The sequence below is a fragment of the Podarcis filfolensis genome (genome assembly GCF_964270895.1).
Source record: "Podarcis filfolensis genome assembly, chromosome: 1".
NCBI classification, from domain to species: domain Eukaryota; kingdom Metazoa; phylum Chordata; class Lepidosauria; order Squamata; family Lacertidae; genus Podarcis; species Podarcis filfolensis.
The window spans coordinates 12,475,329-12,498,033 of record NC_139604.1 but is presented as its reverse complement, the minus strand read 5'-3'; the positions used below and the strand labels follow the sequence as shown (position 1 = coordinate 12,498,033).

At 43.4% G+C, this 22,705-nt stretch overlaps 1 protein-coding gene and 2 long non-coding RNA genes across 4 annotated transcripts in view; 2 read left to right on the top strand and 1 right to left on the bottom strand.

Moving 5' to 3' along the window:
• Positions 1–20,062, bottom strand: part of LOC310768369 (aldehyde oxidase 4-like) — a 68,417-nt gene extending 48,355 nt beyond the window's left edge. Inside the window, exons 1-11 of one of the 2 annotated variants that reach the window (XM_083626383.1) lie at positions 19,820–20,062; positions 17,686–17,743; positions 14,570–14,666; positions 12,607–12,715; positions 10,825–10,951; positions 9,731–9,792; positions 8,616–8,732; positions 5,363–5,443; positions 4,265–4,409; positions 2,798–2,890; positions 1,497–1,648 (exon numbers count right to left, since the gene is read on the bottom strand). In XM_083626383.1, the coding sequence (XP_083482509.1) occupies positions 1,497–1,648; positions 2,798–2,890; positions 4,265–4,409; positions 5,363–5,443; positions 8,616–8,732; positions 9,731–9,792; positions 10,825–10,951; positions 12,607–12,715; positions 14,570–14,666; positions 17,686–17,743; positions 19,820–19,873 (1,095 nt within the window). In that variant the 5' untranslated portion in view covers positions 19,874–20,062. The remainder of the gene's footprint in view (positions 1–1,496; positions 1,649–2,797; positions 2,891–4,264; positions 4,410–5,362; positions 5,444–8,615; positions 8,733–9,730; positions 9,793–10,824; positions 10,952–12,606; positions 12,716–14,569; positions 14,667–17,685; positions 17,744–19,819) is intronic. The other variant, XM_083626382.1, reaches the window with a different exon arrangement.
• LOC310743871 lies at positions 13,634–14,517 on the top strand. The gene is made up of 2 exons (XR_014539281.1): positions 13,634–14,314; positions 14,355–14,517. It is a non-coding gene; the product is annotated as an uncharacterized lncRNA (long non-coding RNA).
• Positions 17,750–22,421, top strand: LOC310743656. The gene is made up of 2 exons (XR_014539150.1): positions 17,750–18,107; positions 20,247–22,421. It is a non-coding gene; the product is annotated as an uncharacterized lncRNA (long non-coding RNA).
• The last annotated feature ends 284 nt before the right edge of the window (positions 22,422–22,705 follow it).

Below are 22,705 nucleotides of genomic sequence, written 5' to 3'. Positions count from 1 at the left end.
CTGCCTGAAGCCTGGAGAGCGAGAGGGTCGGTGCACACCGATCCCTCTTGCTCTCCAGGCTTCGCTTCGCTGGAGAGGCACTGCACAGTTTTCCCTCTCTGCGCAGCGCCCCTTCAGTGAAGCGGGAGGAGAAATGGAAGGGGCTCCATTTCTCCTGCCACTTCGCTGAAGGGGCGCTGAGCAGAGAGGGGGAGATTATTTTTTTTCCTGTTCTCCCCCTCCTATGGTCTGGTGCGTCCTATGGTCCGGTGCGTCCTATAGAGCGAAAAATACGGTATATTGTGTATGCAGCCTCAGCTGGAATCAAGCCCTGGATCTTAAGCCAGCAAAGTTTTAAAAATCATTATTTATTTAAATAGGAGAGTGGGGGGGACAAACTATGCATGTCTTGTTTTCCTTACTTTTTAAAATGAAAACCAGCTTTGGAAAACTGAGATTAACAACAGAGGAAAATGATATAGAGACAACATCAATGGGATATATAACTCTTATGGGAGGTGACCGCTCTGTGTGCCTTGGTACTAATGAGGCATTTGAGTGCTTCCCTTTGTCCCTTAAAATAAGAGACTTGCAAATCTTTCTACTGACTTGTTGTCAGTAAGAGAGTTGGGACTTTTTTTTTGTTTTTTTAATTTTTTAAATTTTATTAAGTACAAATTAGAAAACATACATATTTACAACAAAAGAAAATACAAAAGAAAAGAAAATACATATAACCAAGAAAAAAAAATAGAGAATACTTTGTCTCTTTTCATATTTACAGTTATTTATACCTCTATAAAATGCTATTCACAATAAAGGAGTGCAATGAAAGATAAGATATCAGAAAAAAGGAAAAAAGAACAAAGAAAAATAAAGAAGTAAAAGAAAAAAACCATAGGTGAAAATTTTTAAAAGTAGATAAGTATTCACTATACATAGCCATTTCCCATCTAAATTTATATTCAATTGTATAATTTCCTCTTGTCCTTATCTACCTTAAATAAAGTGTTGTTTTTTTTAAAAAAAAGACTTCCACCTTTTGCCTCACGCGTTTTTAACAATGTGTTCGTCAGATCCTCTGTTCTTCATATTTTCCCTTTGGATTTCCTTAATGTTGGGACTTTTTGATTTGGACTGGCAGGTGGGTTTGTGAATCACTAAGACAACATCTTGTGTGTTTAGAAGTGGGCACCACACAGCCAGTTATCTATCCTCCAAAGGCTGAGTAAAAGCAAAAATGACCCAGGCAATGGTAGGGACAGAGTGGGGTCCTTCACACAGACAAGTGTATCCATCCTTCACCACCCCATAATTGTTCCTTTATTGCCGAATGTTCACCCTTAGTGATCCACCTGATAGTTCTGGAGCAACGGGGAAGGAAGCCCATGGCTTAGCCGTACAGACAGAGCATTGGATAGGGTGCAAATATTTATGAGAGAATGGAGGGCAGAACTGTGAAGCCATGGCAGGAAGTAATCTGTACCTGGTCAAAGGAAGCAAGGTGGGAAACCTACCGCCAAATTCCTAATTTGTTCTCCAGCAAGGGTCCTCAGTTGCTTCAGCAGCACACCATAAATCTTTGACTTTTCCATTGGGAGTTCTGGGATGATGGTTAATAGGAAGTCCCTCAGTTGGGCAAGATGGATTGCTGCGCCTATCAAGATCCCTGGAACCAAGCAATTTTCACAAGGGGGGTGGGAGCACAAATGGGCATTTTTAAACAGCCACACAGTCCACAGGCAGAGTTGGTGTTTGTTGTGATAAGGGGAGGCAAATAACTGATACAGTGGTACCTTGGGTTAAGAACTTAATTCGTTCTGGAGGTCCGTTCTTAACCTGAAACTGTTCTTAACCTAAGCACCACTTTAGCTCATGGGGCCTCCTGCTGCCACTGCACGATTTCTGTTCTCATCCTGAAGCAAAGTTCTTAACCCGAGGTACTATTTCTGGGTTAGCGGAGTCTGTAACCTGAAGCATCTGTAAACTGAAGCGTCTGTAACCTGAGGTACCACTGTATATGCAATCCAATGCATGTCTAAAGGTAAAGGTAAAGGGACCCCTGACCATCAGGTCCAGTCGTGACCGACTCTGGGGTTGTGGCACTGATCTTGCTTTATTGGTCGAGGGAGCCGGCATACAGCTTCCGGGTCATGTGGCCGGCATGACTAAGCCGCTTCTGGTGAACCAGAGCAGCACACGGAAATGCCGTTTACCTTCCCGCTGGAGCGGTACCTATTTATCTACTTGCACTTTGACGTGCTTTTGAACTGCTAGGTGGGCAGGAGCAGGGACCGAGCGACGGGAGCTCACCCCGTCACAGGGATTCAAACCGCCAACCTTCTGATCAGCAAGTCCTAGGCTCTGTGGTTTAACCCACAGCGCCACCCGCGTCCCTATAAACCATGTAGATAACGTCAAAATAACACGTGAAACATTGCCTGCTAAATATGGATGCAAATAATAGGTGAGAAAATGGTATCTCTAAGATGTGTGCATCCATCCATCCAGACACAATGGCTTCAGTCTAGCCAAAGTCAATAAGGGCAGAGTCCTATTGAAATCCATATTGTTTTAAAGCTAGCCACAACTCGTTCCATGATTGCTATGGAACAATGGGTCTATGCTTCAATGTATGAAGGTAATACCTTATTCAGTGAAGCCCACGAGTTAAGAATTATCGCTTGCCTATATTCACAGTGGCAATGCATACGCTGTTTATCATTGTAGTACAGTACATTCAGTACAGTTTATCGCCACCCAAAGAGCTGAAACACTGATCCCCAATGGTGGCCCCAGTGACTGCTTAGAGACGTACCATTGTCTCCAACTTCAGTAACATGCAGATCTGGGATCCTAGTAGGATGAAGGAGAATGGGATGATAGACAGAAAGAAGTTTCATATCAAGTCCTAAAAGGGACAAAATCACAATGAGATATCAGAAAGATAAAGCAGGACTACAAGCAAGGTGGCAGAAACAACTTTTGGGGGCACCAGCCCCCTCAATTTTTTTATTGGGGGGGCAAAGGGACCTCAGCCTCTAGGAGTTGGCTCCAATCAATGCACACTCTATATCTGTCACATCTAGTCAGTCCCTCAAACTAGGTTAGAATCACATTTTTAACAGCCTCGTGCATTAAAAACAACAACCCCCCCTTGCAAGTTTAAACCTAGCACAGCAGCTTGTATGTTTCTCCCCAATGAGCTAATTTTGTATGTACAGGGAGATTTTGTTTTTTACACAGCAGGCATTCAAAAATTAGATTCCATACCTGCCGTCTACAGTATTACAGTCCATTCTACCAATTCTGAATTCTGCTACATCATTCTGCTGCACACATCAGTCTCCTCACTATTAAAGTCACCTGATATCACCAAATTTAGCCTGAAGTGTTCTGCATGATCCATGAACAACTCAATGCATTGACAACCGCTACATCAGGCTTCTATTTCTAGTGATATTATTAATACAGCCAATTGCCTAGACCAGGAATAGCCAATGTATTACCCTCTAGATGCTTGCTGGCATACAGCTCCCATTATCCCTGGTCACTGGTCATGTGATACATCGGGGGGCACCATGTTGGTGACCCCTGCTCTAGGTATAGTCGTATGCATGTATATAGATGTATGTCAAGTTTTGGTGTCAAGCTGGCAGCTTCATTTTATCTTAAACTTTCAGTAGCTTTCCTTGTAGATGTTGCCTCATGCTATGCACACTTTGATCATGTCCACACCCTATTTTCAAGGCACATGTCTTCTCCCAAAGAATGCTAGGAACTGTAGTTTGTTAATGGTTCTGGTTATTGCAGCTCTGTCATGGGTAAGCTACAGTTCCAAAGAATATTTGGAGGAAACCATGACTGGTAAAGTGGCGTAAAGGTAAAGGGACCCTTGACCATTAGGTCCAATTGTGGCTGACTCTGGGGTTGCGACGCTCATCTCGCTTTATTGGCCGAGGGAGCCAGTGTACAGCTTCCGGGTCATGTGGCCAACATGACTAAGCCACTTCTGGTGAACCTGAGCAGCGCACGGAAACGCCGTTTACCTTCCTGCCAGAGCGGTACCTATTTATCTACTTGCACTTTGACGTGCTTTTGAACTGCTAGGTTGGCAGGAGCAGGGACCGAACAACGGGAGCTCACCCCGTCGCGGGGATTCGAACCGCCGACCTTCTGATTGGCAAGTCCTAGGCTCTGTGGTTTAACCGACAGCTATTCACAATTCTATGATTTGTGTGACCTCTGGGCTGATTGGGTGATTAGCAGGGCTGCATTTACATACCTACACTTGTATTTCCTACAACAAGAGGTGCATCTGGGTAGTTGGCTTTCAGGTTGACAAGCTCTTGCAGAGACACGGGAGAAATCCAGGTGGTTCTCTCTCCATTGAAAACCAGAGTTTTTCCTTTGCTCTCTTCAGCCAATCTCTGTGAGAAAAAGCAACATGGATAGAGTATTGCACAAGGATGAACAAAACGCAAACATAGCTGTTTCAAGGAGAACCAAGCCCTCTTTAATCCTGAACCACACCTTACAGTTAAGTGTTAAGCACTCTTCCCAGGATAGCTTTGTAAGAAACTATCGTGTTGGTGTTGTTTTGCGCATCCGCAACACATAGGAGATTACGTTTACGGTAATTTAAAAATTGCAAGAATTTCTGGCTTTAAAAAGAAGTGTGTAAGAAAAAAACAGAAAATATTTTCAGAGAGTTTTCAACAGTGTTGATAAGGGGGATGAAGTGGCAGCGATAGAAAAACTTCACAGAGATGTGAAGTTGCTCTCTTTTTATCCTCTAGTAAAGAGGACTGACTCCTGCCAACCTAGCAGTTCGAAAGCACATCAAAGTGCAAGTAGATAAATAGGTACCACTCTGGCGGGAAGGTAAACGGTGTTTCCGTGCGCTGCTCTGGTTCGTCAAAAGCGGCTTAGTCATGCTGGCCACATGACCCAGAAGCTGTCTGCAGACAAACACAGGCTCCCTAGGCCTATAGAGCGAGATGAGCGCCGCAACCCCAGAGTCGGTCACGACTGGACCGAATGGTCAGGGGTCGCTTTACCTTTACCTAAAGAGGACTGAAGTCCATGATGAGCAGGCAATTGGGGAAAATAACCGATTCATCCTTCTGGCAACCCCAGTGAAGGAGGGATGCATTTTCAGGGGAGATCTGGTAAGCAGGTGGGGGTCGGGTAAGTGTGTTAGGGTTGTATGGGGAAACACAACCCCGAGCGAGTGCTTAGAACCCACTGGAATCTTGCTACCACTTAGCAAATATTAGGGGTGGCATGCAAACTTTGTAACAATATGCAAACACTCTCTCACACACACTTATACAGTCTATTATAGACTCCTTCATAACAGGCATGAACAAATTTCTCCTACCATTAGTTCAGGAGGAAATATATAATCCTGGGTTGGGTCAATGGGATGAAATCTTTCAGGCTTGCATAGACCTGAGCACATCTATAGGAAAAGAAAAGAAGGCTTAATATTAGCATGCACGGGAAGTGGAAAAGAAGGGTATAATATACCTCTAGCAGTGGCCAAAAATGTGGGGCCCATGAGCCCATTTTTAAAGTTTTTTTAAGGGAGTGCTGTAGGCGACACCCCCATCTGGTTGCTTCTCTCCCCACTCCCCTTGGACCCAAATACAGACATAAGGAGACAAAGCTCAGTCACACACATATTTGCTGTTCAAAATAGTATTGACAAAAGTCAGGCCCAGGAGAATTAAAATGGATCTTCCTGAATTTGCAACATCAAATTAAAGCTTACAATGGTAGGCAGCATAGTAAAAACAAACAAATCCATAGATCTTGTGCTTACGAGCAAGTCAAAACCATTGATCCAAGGCACAGATCCTCATGAACAACAAAAGCACCAACAAATCACCAAACACATCTGTGGCCATAAGAGGTGATCTGTGCTTCGGTGATGGTTTTGAGGGGAAGCTTTGTAAACATTACAAGGATTTGCATGATTCAGAAAAGTGAGCAATTTGGTTGTCCTGCATTTGTGAAGCAGGCCTCCATAGACAATGCAGATCAGGCATGTTATGTACTGAAGTTCTCACCCTGGGCCAGCAGGGGGATACTGTAGATAGTTATGCAAATGAAGGATCGAAAGTGACGTTCGGTGATTGGATAGTTTGCATGCAAATGAAGGATCGAAAGTGACGTTCAGTGATTAGATAGTTTTAAAAAGTTGCTACAGTTACGATGTTCTGGAGCTCTATATAAGCAGGCTGACTGAGCTCTTCAGTTCTGTTCTGTTCTGGCCTCTGAATAAACAAGAGTTGTTTGAAGAATCGCTGTGTCGTCTGATATGTTCGCCCACAACTTAACAAGGCATATGTTCAGCGGGCCTCAAATTGGGATTGATAGGATATAAAATCACATTGTGGATGACCTTTGTTTGGACAATGTCACCATCATTTAATTATTTGGAACATAACATGCTCTACTCTTCTTCTTCTTTTTGTAAACGCATTAGAAAAGCATTTCTCCTCAAATCGCATTAATCCCTATTTTAAAACACAAATAACCAAAGCTCTTTACAGAGTAGTCCACTGCCAATTGAAGATTTTGCTTAGCAAACACCCAGATAGTTAAGCAGGTTTAGAGCTTCCTCTGCAATGTTGCTCAAGGGTGTGGTGATTATATTTCACTGTTGTGTAAGAAACACAAGCTCCGTTTAAACCATTCTTGACCTTCACACTCATCACAAAGCTGATGAAAGGATTATGAAGATGGCATAAATCCTCTTTGCCAAAACTTGCCTTATTGCAAAACAGTATTAGAAGAGTAGAGGGAAACGCTGACAACCGAAAATGTTTCCACTCACCTATCATGTTACATGTCCTGTGTACATACCCACTGCAGGTCAGAGCTAGTCTAATAAGATTTAACTTGGGTGCATGAGAAGGTAGCTAAGCCACCTCACCCTCTGAAAGCGATGTTTTTACGCTCCAAGATTTACAGATCTGGTTTCTCCCTTCTAGGATTACCAAATGCTCCAGAGACTCTCATTAGACCAGTGAAGCATGATTTAGCAAGCAAAATTGCACTCCCTGCGTGTATAGGATTTTGGGGTGTATCGATCAGTGCAGACAGGGAGGGTTAACCCTCCTCTCCCATACTGTGACTCCAACCCCTAGTACTCCCCTGTGTGACAATTAAGCTTAGAAACTGTTGGCAGGAGCCACTGCGGGACTTTTGTCACCTAATTGTCACCTGGAAAGGTAGGCAGAGGAGGGGAGGTTGTGTGGTGCCCCACAGCCGTGGAACATTTGAACACAATACCATCAACCCTACCTGCCACAACTTTGCAAAATCGCATTAAGCTTGCACTGCTTCTGAAAGACGGATCCAGTTCTCACTAAACATCAGAGGAATTCTGGCAGTTCCAGTGAACTGGTATTTTGTACTGTTTAATGTGGAACTACAGTTTCTCCTCTGGGTAGAAACTCTGTGATCCTGGGTTGATCTGAATAAACTCCTGGGTTGGAGAAAGATTTACTACTAATTACTTCCCAGCATTCTCACCGCCCAGGCTTGCGCCCCGGGGAGATCACTTCAGTGCTACTAACTTCACCCCTGGAGGCTCACTCCATTGTTGCTCAAAACAGATGGGTGCCAACTTTCTGTCAAAACACAGCTATTTTTCTGGGAAACTACCGTATGTTCCCTTTCAGAATAGGGCTGGGATTGCTCCGAAGCTTGCTCCCATCTGGTAAGATGGTGCTTTGAAGGATGGATCGGCATCTATGTATTTCTGAGCTCAGTCACATTCTGGGATATTTGTACAATCTCTCTCTATAGTTGCTGGTTCCTCGGACTTCATGTGACTCTGAAAAGCAGGGCTGGGGAACTGTAATGGCAGATTAATAGATAAGCATAGTGTATACAGAGTTAGTGTAGCGTAGTGTACACGCCGAAGAATTGATGCTTTTGAACTATGGTGCTGGAGGAGACTCTTGAGAGTCCCATGGACTGCAAGAAGATCAAACCGATCCATTCTGAAGGAAATCAGCCCTGAGTGCTCACTGGAAGGACAGATCGTGAAGCTGAGGGTCCAATACTTTGGCCACCTCATGAGAAGAGAAGACTCCCTAGAAAAGACCCTGATGTTGGGAAAGATGGAGGGCACAAGGAGAAGGGGACGACAGAGGACGAGATGGTTGGATAGTGTTCTCGAAGCTACCAGCATGAGTTTGACCAAACTGCGGGAGGCAGTGGAAGACAGAAGTGCCTGGCATGATCTGGTCCATGGGGTCACGAAGAGTTGGACACGACTAAATGACTAAACAACAACAACAACACAGAGTTAGGCCCCCCTGCAGCTTAGCCCACCCCCAACAATTAGTATCCATTCTTAACTGACTGAATACCTTTGAAACGTAACTGCAAACAATGAATTGTTGAATTATAGCATTTTAGTTTGTTGTGTTGTGTTGTGTTGTTTCCATTCTTCATTTCTCCTACTCCCCGTCAGGGAAGGCTGTTCCACTAGGGTGCAAAGGCCTTCCTCAAATGGAAGTTTTAAACACCAAGATAAACTCATTGGCACTTGTGTAAAGATTACACACGTTCAGTCATTGTGTGATAAATGTGGGAATTAGAAAGTGGTCGCTTACCCGGTTTCCTTCTCTGGAAGACGAGTGTTCCTCTTTACCTTCTTTCTCCTTCCCTTCTTTCTCTTTCCCTTCTTTATCCATGCAACATTTCCCACTCCCTGCCAGTGGGCAGGATTCCTAAAGAAAGAATTCATTCAATAGTGCTACATCTGGAGGGCTGGAGTTTGCCTATGCCTGCCTTAGACCATATCCTGGAATGTGCCACCCCCCTCAACAGGTTATTGCCAGATTTCTCCCAGAAAGCGTAAATCCAGATTAACCAGGGATGAGGAGATGAGGAGAGCCTGACAAGGACATTAGGTAGACTCTGAAAAGTGTGTGTGAGGAGCACCGGCTCTACAAGATATATCCCTCCCTGGAAGCACCTCCAACTCATGTTCCTCAACAAGTAAAGGTAAAGAGGCCCCTTAAGTCCAGTCGCAGATGTCTCTGGGGTTGCGGCTCTCATCTCGCTTTACTGGTCAAGGGAGCCGCCATTTGTCCGCAGACAGCTTCCGGGTCATGTGGCCAGCATGACTAAGTCGCTTCTGGCGAACCAGAGCAATGCACAGAAACGCCTTTTACCTTCCCGCTGGAGTGGTACCTATTTATCTACTTGCACTTGATGTGCTTTCGAACTGCTAGGTTGGCAGGAGCAGGGACCAAGCAATGGAAACTCACCCTTTGTGGGGATTCGAACCACTGACCTTCTGATCAGCAAGCCCTAGGCTCTGTGGTTTAGACCACAGTGCCACCCGTGATATTCACTAAATACCATCCAGAGGCATGGTATTGGAGGTGATAGACAGCCATCATGACTAGCAGCTATTGGTAACCTTATCCTCTGTGACTTTACCTAATTCCTTCTTAAGGCCATCCAAGTTGGCATCCATCTCCACATATTGTGGTAGTGAAGAGGGAATAATACACACTTTCCCTTAATCTTCCACCATTCAGCTTTTGGGGATGACTCTGGGAGACAGAGAGAGAGCCCTGACCACTTAGACCAAGCAAAATTTTATATCCCTCTATCACGTCACTTTGGCGAAGGGTCAAAAGTGCCCCGTGCCTTTGTGTATACCAACAAATAGCAATTTTAACACAGTGTTATTTATTTTTCTATTTGTTTCCCTTACCGGAGAGAAAGCACTGAAGCTGTCAACTATAGGTCTGTATCCTGTGCAACGGCACAAATTGCCTGGAAGGAACGATCAGACACAGAGATAAACGGATCAAAGCTACAGTTTTGCAAATCATCTGAACCTAGCACTTCAATTCAACTTGTGTAACAGAGATCATGGGCAACTAACTCTGGTAGGGATTTGGCCAGGATTTGAATACAAAACTAAAAAAAATAATGTAGCCTTAAAGGGGGCAATCTCTCTCTCTCTTGCATATACACTGCTTCTCTTCCTTATTCATGTACCTGAGGATATGTTGATCGAAATGTAATGTTGTTATATGTTTTAATTATTGGTGGCATGCTTTTTTGGACTGTTAGAACTTAAAATAAAGAACAAGAAGAAATACTTGGAGCCAGTAAATTTGCTCTTGTAGGGTGGTGGGCTGAATCTGGCCTGTTGTCTGCTAGTTAGCCTGGACCCTACTGAGCCATAAGCAAAATGCATGTGCATTTCAGAAATGGTCCTTCAGAGCACACAGGAACCAGATGACACCAAACAACAGAGCAACACAAAAGTATAGGGTAAGTGTTCTGCTACCAACCAGAAATGGGTGAACCTGTCAATTTCAGTCCCACACATTTTCTCATTTTCCCGTGTTATGCATTTAGGCATCAGTTTGTGATTATTATTTTGTTAAGTCCCCGTGAAAATTCATCAGCGCTTAAGTATGAATTTCTCCTAAATATATACATTTTTGCAAAGAAATTTTCTTGAATATAATGCAATTTTAAATGTTATTTTAACTTATATTTGCATTTCTATCCACGCTTTACTCCAGTACATGCATTTTTGTACACGCCACTTGACTGGAGAACTGCATTCCAAAATTCAGAGAAGCATGAATTTCAAAAGATGGCTGTGTTTTGGTTTGTACATTGTTTCAGAAAGTGTGAATTAGGTAAGTTCTCCTTTAAATGTGAACTGATTTGACTTTCTCCCCCACCCCTACTCTTAACTAAGCAATTTTACAAGACATTCAAATAAAAACAACAACTATTTTTATATATCAGTTTGGGGGGGGGGATATTTTGAGAAAGCCAGCCTACCATCCAGACACGCAGTTATCTGATCCATGGTAGGTTCCGGGTTATTTCTTAAGAGCGAATACATAGACATCACCATCCCAGGAGTGCAGAAGCCACACTGGGAGCCGTGGCACTTTGCAAGCCTTTCCTGGAATGATAATACATATCTAAATGGATAGTCCATACAAAGAAACATTGACTTCTAGAGTATCATCCTACCTTTTCCTGATATCCTTTGCCCTCTTATTATTACTATTACTCAGTAAACAGTTACTAAAAAAATGCATCCTGTGCCCAAATTCATGGCTGTAGCAAAGGGCAGAAGCGGCAGGAGAAGTTTTGAAGTGTCAATTGTAGCTTTTGTTCTTTGACATGGGGCACTCTGTCCTGGCTCCTGCTAACAAACTCTGCCCCCCACCCCATTAAAATTTGCTGAATCAGAAGCATTAAGTCTCATTTAAAGGGGGTGGCACCAGTTGACAGCAGCCTGCTATACAAGGATTAAGCAAAAGCTTTCCCCATCCTTCTGTATCCATGCTACCTGTAGCTAAGGTAAAGGTAAAGGGACCCCTGACCATTAGGTCCAGTCGTGGCCGACTCTGGGGTTGCGGCACTCATCTCGCTTTATTGGCCGAGGGAGCCGGCGTACAGCTTCCGGGTCATGTGGCCAGCATGACTAAGCCACTTCTGGCGAACCAGAGCAGCACACGGAAACGCCTTTTACCTTCCTGCCGGAGCGGTACCTATTTATCTACTTGCACTTTGACGTGCTTTCGAACTACTAGGTTGGCAGGAGCAGGGACCAAGCAACGGGAGCTCACCCCATCGCAGGGATTCGAACTGCCAACCTTCTGATTGGCAAGTCCTAGGCTCTGTGGTTTAACCCACAGCGCCATCTGCGTTCCTAGCTGGCGACATTTTTGGAGAAGGGCCAGTGACCAAGCTGGCAAAGTCCCAGAGAGTCACAGGCCAAAAAGAAAAAGAAAAAAGTTCTAGAAATGGGTGGTCCATTCTCAAAAACTTGATTCATAATTTGGCTCCGCTACTGCCACCATGACAACTACTGTTACTACTACTACTACTACTACTACTACTAAGAAGAAGAAAGCAGCTTGGTTGCAATCTGTTTCAGATCCTGCCATACTCTTGGTGAAGTCATTGATACCATAACGGGGTCCCACTCATTTCCCAAGTTGCATCTCCTATTTTCTATTTTGGCTGCTGTGGCAGATATTATGGCAGCAGCAGATTTCTTCTTCCTTCCCTTTTTTGGCAGGGAAATGCAATTTCCCCAGGGTCGCTGGCACACATGCCAATGGAAGGAGGGTGGGAGGGAAGGAAGGCTGTAACGCCAACAGCCGGATAAGGGGAGTGGAGAGGGATAATAATAATAATAATAATAATAATAATAATAATAATAATAATTTATTATTTATACCCCGCCCATCTGGCTGGGTTTCCCCAGCCACTCTGGGCGGCTTCCAACACTAAAATACAATAACCTATTAAACATTAAAAGTGAGGATGGGTGAGAGATGAGACAGTAGGGATGTTTTAATTTGTTGGAACCCGTCTAGAGTGGCTGGAGAAACCCAGTCATATGGGCGGCATATAAATAATAATTATTATTATTATTTAGAAGCTCTCCTCCAGGTTGTCCAAACCCAAACTGGCCCAAGAAGAACAATGGGGCTGCAACGCTTGCCTTGGACTGGAGGCAAGCATTACAGGCCACCAGGCTTTTTACATATTCTGAAACTCGGGCAAAGTGAACTTGGACAACATCTCTTATTTTACTCTCACCTGAATGGGATGGAGCTTGGTTTTCGTAGTCCCAACTCCTTCCACGGTAGTTACTGCAGCGCCATACAACAGGCATAATGGAAGTAGGCACGAGTTGGCTGGATAATGTCTTTGAAATGTAAAGGAGAATTTTGAGGACTAAACCACGTTTTCCCAACCCACTAGGGCCATTTTTAGCCACGGATGGTCTCGGGGCTAGCACAATCCAATATGCAGCACTGGACACCAGAACTTAAAAAGGTTGCTCCCCACCCCAGAACTACCCATTCTTTCTCAGACTGCATTCTCCATTAACCTATGTATATCAATCGAAAGGTGTGACAGTGAGGTAGAGCTGGTCTTCTTCAACCTTGGGTGCCCCTGGGTGTTAAAGAGGTAAAGGGACCCCTGACCATTAAGTCCAGTTGTGGCCGACTCTGGGGTTGCGGCGCTCATCTCACTTTATTGGCCGAGGGAGCCGGCGTACAGCTTCCGAGTCATGTGGCCAGCATGACTAAGCCACTTGTGGCGAACCAGAGCAGTGCACAGAAATGCCGTTTACCTTCCCGCCAGATTTATCTATTTGCACTTTGACGTGCTTTTGAACTGCTAGGTTGGCAGGAGCAGGGACCGAGCAACAGGAGCTCACCCGGTTGCGGGGATTCGAACCGCCGACCTTCTGATCGGCAAGTCCTAGGCTCTGTGGTTTAACCCACGTCCCTTGCCCCTGGGTGTTAGTAGACTACAATTCCATCATCCTCAGTCAGCATGGATGATGGAAGTTCTAGTCCAGGGGTTGCCAACGTGAGGCCATAGCTGTCAACTTTCCCCCTTTTTTAAAGGAAAATCCTATTTGGAATGAGGGAATTTCCCTTTAAAAACAGGAAATGTTGATAGCTATGTGTGCAGCCCAGGAGCTGGATGCAGCCCACGAGGACAATTTTAGCAGCCCATGAGCTGCCTGCAAACCAAGCCGCCCGCTCGGCAAATCCCCCACACACTGCACTAAAGCAGCGCGGTGCGGGGACTCGCTGAGTGGCACCAGAAATGGTGCCTGCACACTTGCAGATACCAGAAATCACATCTGCACATGTCCAGACGCCGAAAATCGCTCATGCGCAGGCGTGATTTCCAGCATCTGGGCATGCGCAGAAGCGATTTCTGACGCCGTGGACATGCGCAGACGCAATTTCCGGCATCGCGCTGCTCCAGTCCGGCCCACCGACAATCCGGAGTGATCTGCCCCATGGCTAATAAAGCTTGCCAACCCCTGTTCTAGTCCAACAACATCTGAGGGACCAACACCAAAACTGAGGACCCCTGAAGCCATGCGCACCCTTTGACTTTGAAGCGCATTCAAAACACATCGTTTGCCTCAAAGGATTCTGGGCCCTGTAGTTTACCTCTCACAGAGTTGCAATTCACCGCCGTCCTTAACAAACTACAGGGCCCAGAATTCTTTGAGGGAAACAAGGTGCTTTAATGGGTTTTAAAGGTATGGCACGTACACAGGTAAAGCGCCGAGGAGGGACCGCAATCACCCCTCAAAAACTCGCATGGGGGAGCAAAGTTAAATTCTGTCCATGGCAGCAGCCTAGTTGAGCAGGGCCTTGATGCTTTGAGGAGAAAAATTCCACCCTGCAGGGCCCTTAACCCTTCGTGGCCGCCAAGGCTCCTCTTCCCCTCAGAGTTTGCCCCTCATCACCCCCTGCTCCCTTCCCTGCCCCCTGTCAGTACCACTGTCGAGTCTGAAGCAAGTTAAAATGGAGGCAAAATGGAGTCTGAAGCAAGTTAAAATGGAGGCTGACAGCCTCTAGGTATTCAGCAGGTCTTTTTTTGCACATTTCTGACAGATGTTCTTCTCAGCTGTCAGATCAAACAACAATTCCTGCGATTATTGTGGGAAAGCCATATATGGCAAGTGATTTTTTTTTTAATGACATCACGTTTTGGTGCCGTTATCCTTTCCCTTCCTTAAGGATACCGTATCCTCTTGGTGTCTGGGTTGTATGTTGATATCATCACTGTGCAAGCCCCACAGCCTCCAATTCCACAGCCATACTTCGTTCCTGTGAGGCAGACTTGTAGTTACAGTGGAGGGTTAAGGAAAAAAAGTGCTGACTCCTTGTTTAATACAATGGTACCTCAGGTTACATACTCTCCAGGTTACATACGCTTCAGGTTACAGACTCTGCTAACCCAGAAATATTACCTTGGGTTAAGAACTTTGCTTCAGGGTGAGAACAGAAATCGCGCGGCGGCAGCTGGAGACCCCATTGGCTAAAGTGGTGCTTCAGGTTAAGAACAGTTTCAGGTTAAGAACGGACCTCCAGAACAAATTAAGTACTTAACCCGAGATACCACTGTATCTGGATTCCCCTCACCCCACCCCGCATGACGTCTTTCACATTACTTTTTATTTCCTTTATGGGGTAGAGGAGAAAGAAAATAAATAAAGAGAAGGCACTTTATCAAGATGGTAGCTAAGTTTGAGAATGCATTTTTTACATAAAAAAATCCTACATTTTAATGAATGTTTTTAATTTAACTTTTTATGTAGCCAAAGGCCCATCTGCACTATACATTTAAAGCAGTATTGTACCACTTTAAACTGTCATGGCTTCCCCCAAAGGATCCTGGGAACTGTAGTTTGTTAAGGGTGCTGAGAGTTGTTAGGAGACTCCTATTTCCCCCAGAGAACTACAGTTCCCAGAGTGGGTTAACAATCCCTCTTCCCAGAGAACTGTAGTTTTTTGAGGGGAAATAGAGGTCCCTTAAATAGGGTTCCCTCTGGGAGCTGTAGGTTTTTTTTAAGGGAAAAAGAGGTCCCTTAATAGGGGTCTCAGCACCCTTAATGAACTACAGTTCCCATAATTCTTTGGGGGGAGTCATGACTGGTTAAAGTGGCATGATCCTGCTTCAAATGTATTGTGCAAATGGAGCCTAAGACTGAAATAATATGCCCTGACCCGAGAGTGGGATTTACTTAGGAGTAAATATGCATAGAATTGTGCTGTAACTATTGCTCTGTTGTAGTTTCTACTGAAATTCCTATTTATGTATGGTTTGTTTTGTTTCATGTGACATGTCATGTGCCTTTGTAGTTTAGTGATTGGCTGGACTGAGGTAATCAACGAATAGCGTCTGAGAAAGGGTGCTCGGTTCACACATAATGTCAAACCACAATCAAAACAAACCTAGGTTTGTAAGTCAACAACAAACCATAGTTTAATAAACCACGGTTTTAGTGTTATGTGCAAACCAGAAGTCCTTGCTTTTGAAAAGCCAAGAGGAATAATGCAGTAGAGCAGTAGAGAATGCAGCACCAAAGAGATACTGCTGCTCTTTGTGTATGCCAATTTACCTTAGCTACAGAAAGCATCCATAGCAGGGCACCACCAGAATATCAGAAGGGAAAATGCAGATCTTTTGCCCAAATAGCCCATCCCTTGGAACTGGGGCCGGCCCTCCCATGAGTCAAACTGAAGCAGCTGCTTTGGGTGGCAGAATCCCATGTACTGGCACCCCTGCAGGTGCCCTGCCTGTCCCTGCTGGGGTCATGTGGTTGCGGCTGTGGCTTCTGGTGAGATCTTGTGAGATCTCTGCAAGAGTTCTGCAAGATCTTGTGAAATCTTGCGAGTGCTCTCTGGAAGCCACCACTACCACACAAGCCTTGTAAGTGAGGCTACACAGTAGCTTTCCGTTTCACCTGAGGGGGAGCAAAAGGATGCTGCTCCTGCCTGGAACTATTTCCATTCATGGGATAATTACGGGAAGTGTTAACACTTCTGCTTATTCTTACTTCAACTTCATGCTGATTTTCTGTGAACCGCTGTTGTAACAAGAAAAACAGGCTTGCTCCATTAAAATGTATGACTGCAGAGATTAATCTCACTTTATAAACTGACTTTTGCTTTGCAATATCTTATGCCCCAGAGTGTTTCCAAGTCCTGGTAAAATATTATTTGCAAGGTTTTCAATTATGTAGACTCTAGAGCAAGGGTCAGCAAGCTTTTTCAGCAGGGGGCCAGTCCACTGTCCCTCAGACCTTGTGGGGGGGGGGCTGGACTATATTTTGGGGAAAAAATGAATGAATTCCTATACCCCACAAGTAGCCCAGAGATGCATTTTAAATAGAAGCACACATTCTACTCATGTAAAAACACCAGGCAGGCCCTACAAATAACCCAGAGATGCATTTAAATAAATGCATTTAAATAAAAGCACACATTCTACTTATGTAAAAACACGCTGATTCCCGGACCGCGGGACAGGTATAGAAGGCAATTGGGCTGAATCCGGGCCCTGGAACACTAAGTTTTAGTAAGTTTCTAGTTCTAAAATATCTATTTATCTTTCCAATGCATGTAAAACTGAATTGTGGAAGAGGATGCTTCTAGACTAGGACTTGTAAAAAAAACCTTAAGAAACCTGTTGCCAAAGTATAAGATTTTTTCACAGAAAATGTAATTTTGGCACATGTTTGCACAGCTGGTTGTACAATGGAGAGTAGAAAAGGATATGTTCTACAGTGTCCAGCATATTCAAAGAACATCCGCAATGGCTATCATTTCTGGGGATGTTTAAATATCTGCCCTTGACAAAAGCTGAGGGGAAAATGTTCAGTCGGGCTAACATAAAGGCCCTGTGTTGGACTGGAATTATTAATTTTGAGATATGGGTGACCCTGTTATCTGTTGTATTTAAACCACAGAACTTGGGGGAGTAAATTATATTTACAGCTGACTCAATGTTTTGTTTTTCAGTGTCCCTTAATCTGGTTTGACTATTCCGATAAATATATTGCTCACTTGAATTATACAAGGGTTCCAAGTCAATACCAATAGATCTGATTTTGCTATGTAAGAGGTGGAACCATCTGGATTTAGAAGAGTCCCTAAGTAAGTCAGTTTGCAGAGTTGAAGGTTGGCAACAAAAATGGCAACGCAACCACTATTTTATAGTGCTAGTTCTATACCTATACCTAGTTCTGCATACCTCTCATACTTGATTGAACATGGGAGCCCCAGGATACGTCTCAATAAACTTTTCAAATCGGTAACAGAATAGTTATGCAATGCAAGAGCTTTAAAAGGATACGCCCCTTTCTCAGGTAATTAAGCAGCAGTTCTTCAGGATCAGCAGATTTCTCTATCACCTGCATTAGAAAGGAGAGGCGAGAAACCAAAAAATACACCTTGCTTAAGAGGATTACCTATGCTTTTGATGAGAGGAATTAATATCACATGCTGCGTTTCTTCAGTTTCTCTTATTCAGATACAACAATGCAGTTCTTATCAAACCACAGGGAAACTGGAAGTTGAGTTCAGCTACTTGGGTTGATGGCATTCCAGGCATTTACTCTGCATCTAGAGTGCTCCCATTGCATCTTTTGAAATCTTGATTTATGCCTTGATTTATGATGGGAACCATTTTGGGGAGAACTTGCATACTGGAGAAACTTTAAAAAGATTTGGAATCCAAATCCTTCTCCCTTATATGATTTGGATCCAACATATAAGGTTTGTAATATTTTTTTCTTTTTTTCTTTTTTGGAAGCTCTGCTTAACTATGGTGTATTTGTAGAGGAGGAGAACAAGGCAGAAGAGTAATAAAATATATGAATGGATGAATACTGTTAGGAATTTGTGGGTGCCAGACACCTGTAATTCCTGGATCCAGGAAGTGTGAGAATTTAAGCAAGGCTTGAAATGTAAAAATGGGTGCCAGACTCTTAATCCTGGGACCCAGGCAAGCTTCCTTATGAGGCCCGGGTGATGGGTCATTAAAAGAACAAAGGAAAGGTAATGGGCCATTAAGAAAGCAAGGAGAGGGGGCTCTGTGCCAGATAGCAAATGATAGCAACTCAGAGTTAGTTAGAATACAAAGCCAGAGTTTGATGTAGTTTTGGAGCTGTAATGTGAACTAGAAATACAGCTGCAGGTTCGAAAGCCAAAGGCAGATTTCTGTTTGATTTCTGCTTGAATCCAAGGCTGCAGCTATGGGAGTAGTAGGACACTCTTGGGGTGCTAATGTTGTGAACCCTTCCATCGTAGGCTAAGGTTGTTTATATGTGTAAAGAAACCATATGTCATAAAGACACCATAGTCTCTGCTGTGCCTCATTTCCAAAAGGAAACACAAACTCTGGGCAAGTGCTTCGAACCCCTGGAATCTCTCACTGCTCAGAGATTGGGATGGCATGCAACAATATTCTTATAGCAGCTGAAGGGAACCTTTGGCCCTCCAGATGTTAAAATTAATGAACTTAAATGCTAGTTGAATGCCACCCACTATTTTCCTCTTCTTCTGATAAGAATAAATATAAAATAAGGGCACAATCTAGCCAAGTAACCACTTTTAAACACTGCCAATTTCAATAGGACAGTTTCAAATGTGCTTAACTCTCTCCCACTGAAATCAAAGTGCCTCTCTTATAGTTATGTCATACTAGACTTATAGTTGAAAGTATACAAAGCACAATTAGTGCATGCAGTTGTTTTCTTCCTATAACTGCAGAATTCAAGTTGCTAAGAAACATGACACATGTATTTTAATCATTTCCTCGTCCTCTCTGGGTGAAATATCTGTAAATGGAGATGTTTTATTGTCTTTGTTCTCAAGTGGAGAAAACAAGAGAAAGTAAACGCATGGGTGCATTTTAAGTGTTAAATTGCATGCATGCCTTTTTTTTTTTTTTTAGAAGGAAGGGCTATTAATGTTATTTGATTATATTTCTCTAGGGAACCTTTCATTGAATGTCCTTTTTATTTCAGATTGTTGTAGGGCACTCACAGTGAACTCATGCCGTATTTTCATTTTTAAAGTTTGGTGATATGGTATTGCAACCGATTACTATAGCTTATAGCTATAATAATAGCTTAATCCATTTCCAACAGCATTGCTCTGACAGCTGTTGCTCCATCCTCTTTCATTTTCGTAAGACCTAGGCATTCAAACACTAGAGGAAGTGTCTGCAAGGTTTAATTTAGTAATGTGAAATAAACATAGCTGACAATCCCAGTCAATGGTGGTCAATGAGATAGAGAAAGAAAGTCCCAACTTGTAGACAATGACGTTGAAATGACAGAAGATTGCAGGGAAAAGATATGTAATTTGTAAGGTCATGAATAACATCTAGAGAACATTTTAAATCTTCTTTGTAGATACAAGAATGTGCCCCTTGTCCTTCCCCCCTTTTAAAAACACACTAAAGTATTGAAAGAAATCCTTACCTTCCTTCCGTTCACAAAAAAAATGAGCTCATCCGATTGTTGGGGATTAGCCATTCTGCCGTATGAAAGCACACCTTGAAAACTGTCAGATATTAAGCAAAAGGAGGGGAAAAAATACAGATTCTACAGTTGCTTCCACCACCGCTTTGGTCTGTGTTGCCCAGAACCGAGCGACAAATTATATAGGTGAAGAGGAGGAGCCAGAGTGGAATCGGTCGGAAGAGCTCTGTAGGGTTGCTTTTCTTCCTCGCTAATCATAAATTTGATGCATGGTTGTAATAAATTAAGGTTTCTTGCAGGTGGCAGATGCTTTTATATCTAAGGTTTTGTTTTTAAAAAGCAAAAGAACTGGTTGACACAGAAACCACTGTAATCGTCCTAAGCCAAGTATGCCTTTCTGTACTGGTCTCCCTTTTCAATTGAACAGGGCACTGAAAGGTCAAAAGAGGAGATGCCAGCGGAATTTCAGAGGGAAAGGAGCTCAAAAGGTGGGGTAATACTAATGAGAAAGCCCTTCCCTCACATTGCCATAGAAGTGGGCCTTCCCTAAGGATGGCAAGATCTTGACAAATGTGCAGGTCAGTACAGGAACAGGAATTCTGTCGGGTGTCCAGGTCCCAAACTGTGTAGGCTTTTTAAGCCAATGCAAGTAACTTGAAGCAAACAAGCATTGAGTACAGTTCTCTCAGAATTGTTTGCGGCAGGAAAAGCCTAGCTGCTGCATTCTTCATACTTCAGTGGTACCTCCACACAGAGCACATTACAATAGATCAGTCTTGAAGTTACCCATGTGTGAATCACTGTCCAGGAAAGGCCACAGCTGGAGAACCTGTACCAAGCACGCGTGGTATGCATATAGGTAGCTAGTGCATTTTTTAAAAAGTGTGTTTGCAACAGGCCACTCCAAGTTGAGGCCTAGCAGCTACATTCTGTACTAATTGTAGCTTCTGAATCAACTTTAAGGACCAGGGAAATCTACTTTATGCAAATGTTTGGTGTTATCTCATTAGCCGCTAAGTGTGGCCTTCCTTGATATCAAGGCTGCTTTTGACACTGTCAACAGGGGACTATTATGGTCCAAATTGGAGACAAGAACACCTGTCGCATAAGAACAACACCAGGGAATGTAATGACAGATCCTGTCATTATAAACCAAGGAGTAAAGGAGGGCTGTGTACTCGCTCCCTCTCTTTTTAATCTTTTTCTTAACGACCTCGCTTCTTTACTAAAACAGGTGGATACCCACAGCCCAACACTCAACACATCAAGCATTCCCATCCTTCTATATGCAGTTATGATTTTGCTTTCACGGATAAGAATTGGCCTAAAACGTTTGTTAAATTCCTGTATTGACTATCTGTCCAGAATGAAACTGTGCATGAACTTGGATAAACGCAAAATAATGGTTTTTGGGAATTCACGCAAAAGCTATAGCTGGGTATTTGGTGGAAAACCCATCCAGCAGGTATTAGAATTCAACTACCTGGGAATCACATTCCATCATAGGCTTCTATGGTCTTCGCACTGTGCAGCAGCGGTGAATGCCAGTAAGATGTCTATGCAAGCCATAATGCGTTTCTTTATAATAAGAGGTAATTCGCATATCCCCTCTGCCCTCAAGGTCTTCAACGCCAAAGTTATAGCTTAATTGCTCTACGGAATTCCAGTCTGGCTGCCAGGGTTTATCCAGTTGGTAGAACAAGTGCAGGCAGCTTTCCTTATTAAAATTTTTGCTGTCCCACGTGGTGTACCCTATGCAGCCTTGTGTCTAGAGGGAGGTCAACACAAGGTAGAGACCATAGCCTGGGCGAGATTTTACATGCTGGTTATAAACATCTGCCTCACAACAGATAAAGATCCTCTCCTTAGTGAAGTTCTACTAGATCCCTTTCTTTCCCCCCGGGGTTACAACAGTTTAACCTAAAGGTACAGCAACTAGGGCTGTCAGTGGAATTTTTGCGATCAATGTCCCCACCATCTGCCAAGGCTATAATAAAAACTAGGTTGTGGGACATTGAACGCCTCGAACTAACAGCGGCAGCAGAGAAAACATGTTCCCCTCTTAACTTTCAACTTTTTTGGGCATATGAAATTAACCACAATTATCTTGGATTTTTGTTTAATCCTCAAGAAAGGGCATTTTTGCTGGCCAGGTTTAATTAAAATCCTTCAAACCTCCTATGGGGAAGGTTCTCGGGAATGTTGGAAGGAGAAAGAATTTGCCCATGTGAAGACCATCAGGTGGAAACTCTTACACATATGGTTCTTAAATGTAAACTATATGTTGATCTCCGCCAGCAGTTCCTAGATCAACTTCATCCCCAAATGGAAACCAGAGTTAGAGGTCATACATTTTCTATTATTGGGGAATAATCAGGAGCTCACCAAGTTAGTGGCTAAATATCTTTATCTGGTTTTTTGTCGTCGAAACACATTGCAGACTTCTGACCTCCCTGGAGACCTAGAGATGTAATGTTAGACTGCTTTGCCTCTTTCATTGAACAAATGTTTTGTGTCACTGGGAAGGCGGGAATTCTGTATTGATTTGCTGTGGATGTTTGTACATGATGCCAATAAAAGGTTTGATGATGATGATGATGAACTTCAAGGACAGTCCACACAGAGTGCATTACAAATTTACACTCCTAAGGTTACTAGCCAGAGCCATAGCTAGGTGATCTTTTTTTTTTTTTTAATAATTTTTATTAACTGGCCAATCACATCAAATTAAATCACATCACATAAATTCCAAATTACAAAGCCAAATTTTTAAATTTTGTTGGGGGAACCCATACTTCAAGATCCAAAGGGGGATTCAAATCATCTTCTTATTACTGCGTTAGTGTCCAAATCAGTCCCAATCAGTCCACACAAAGCTCATAATTC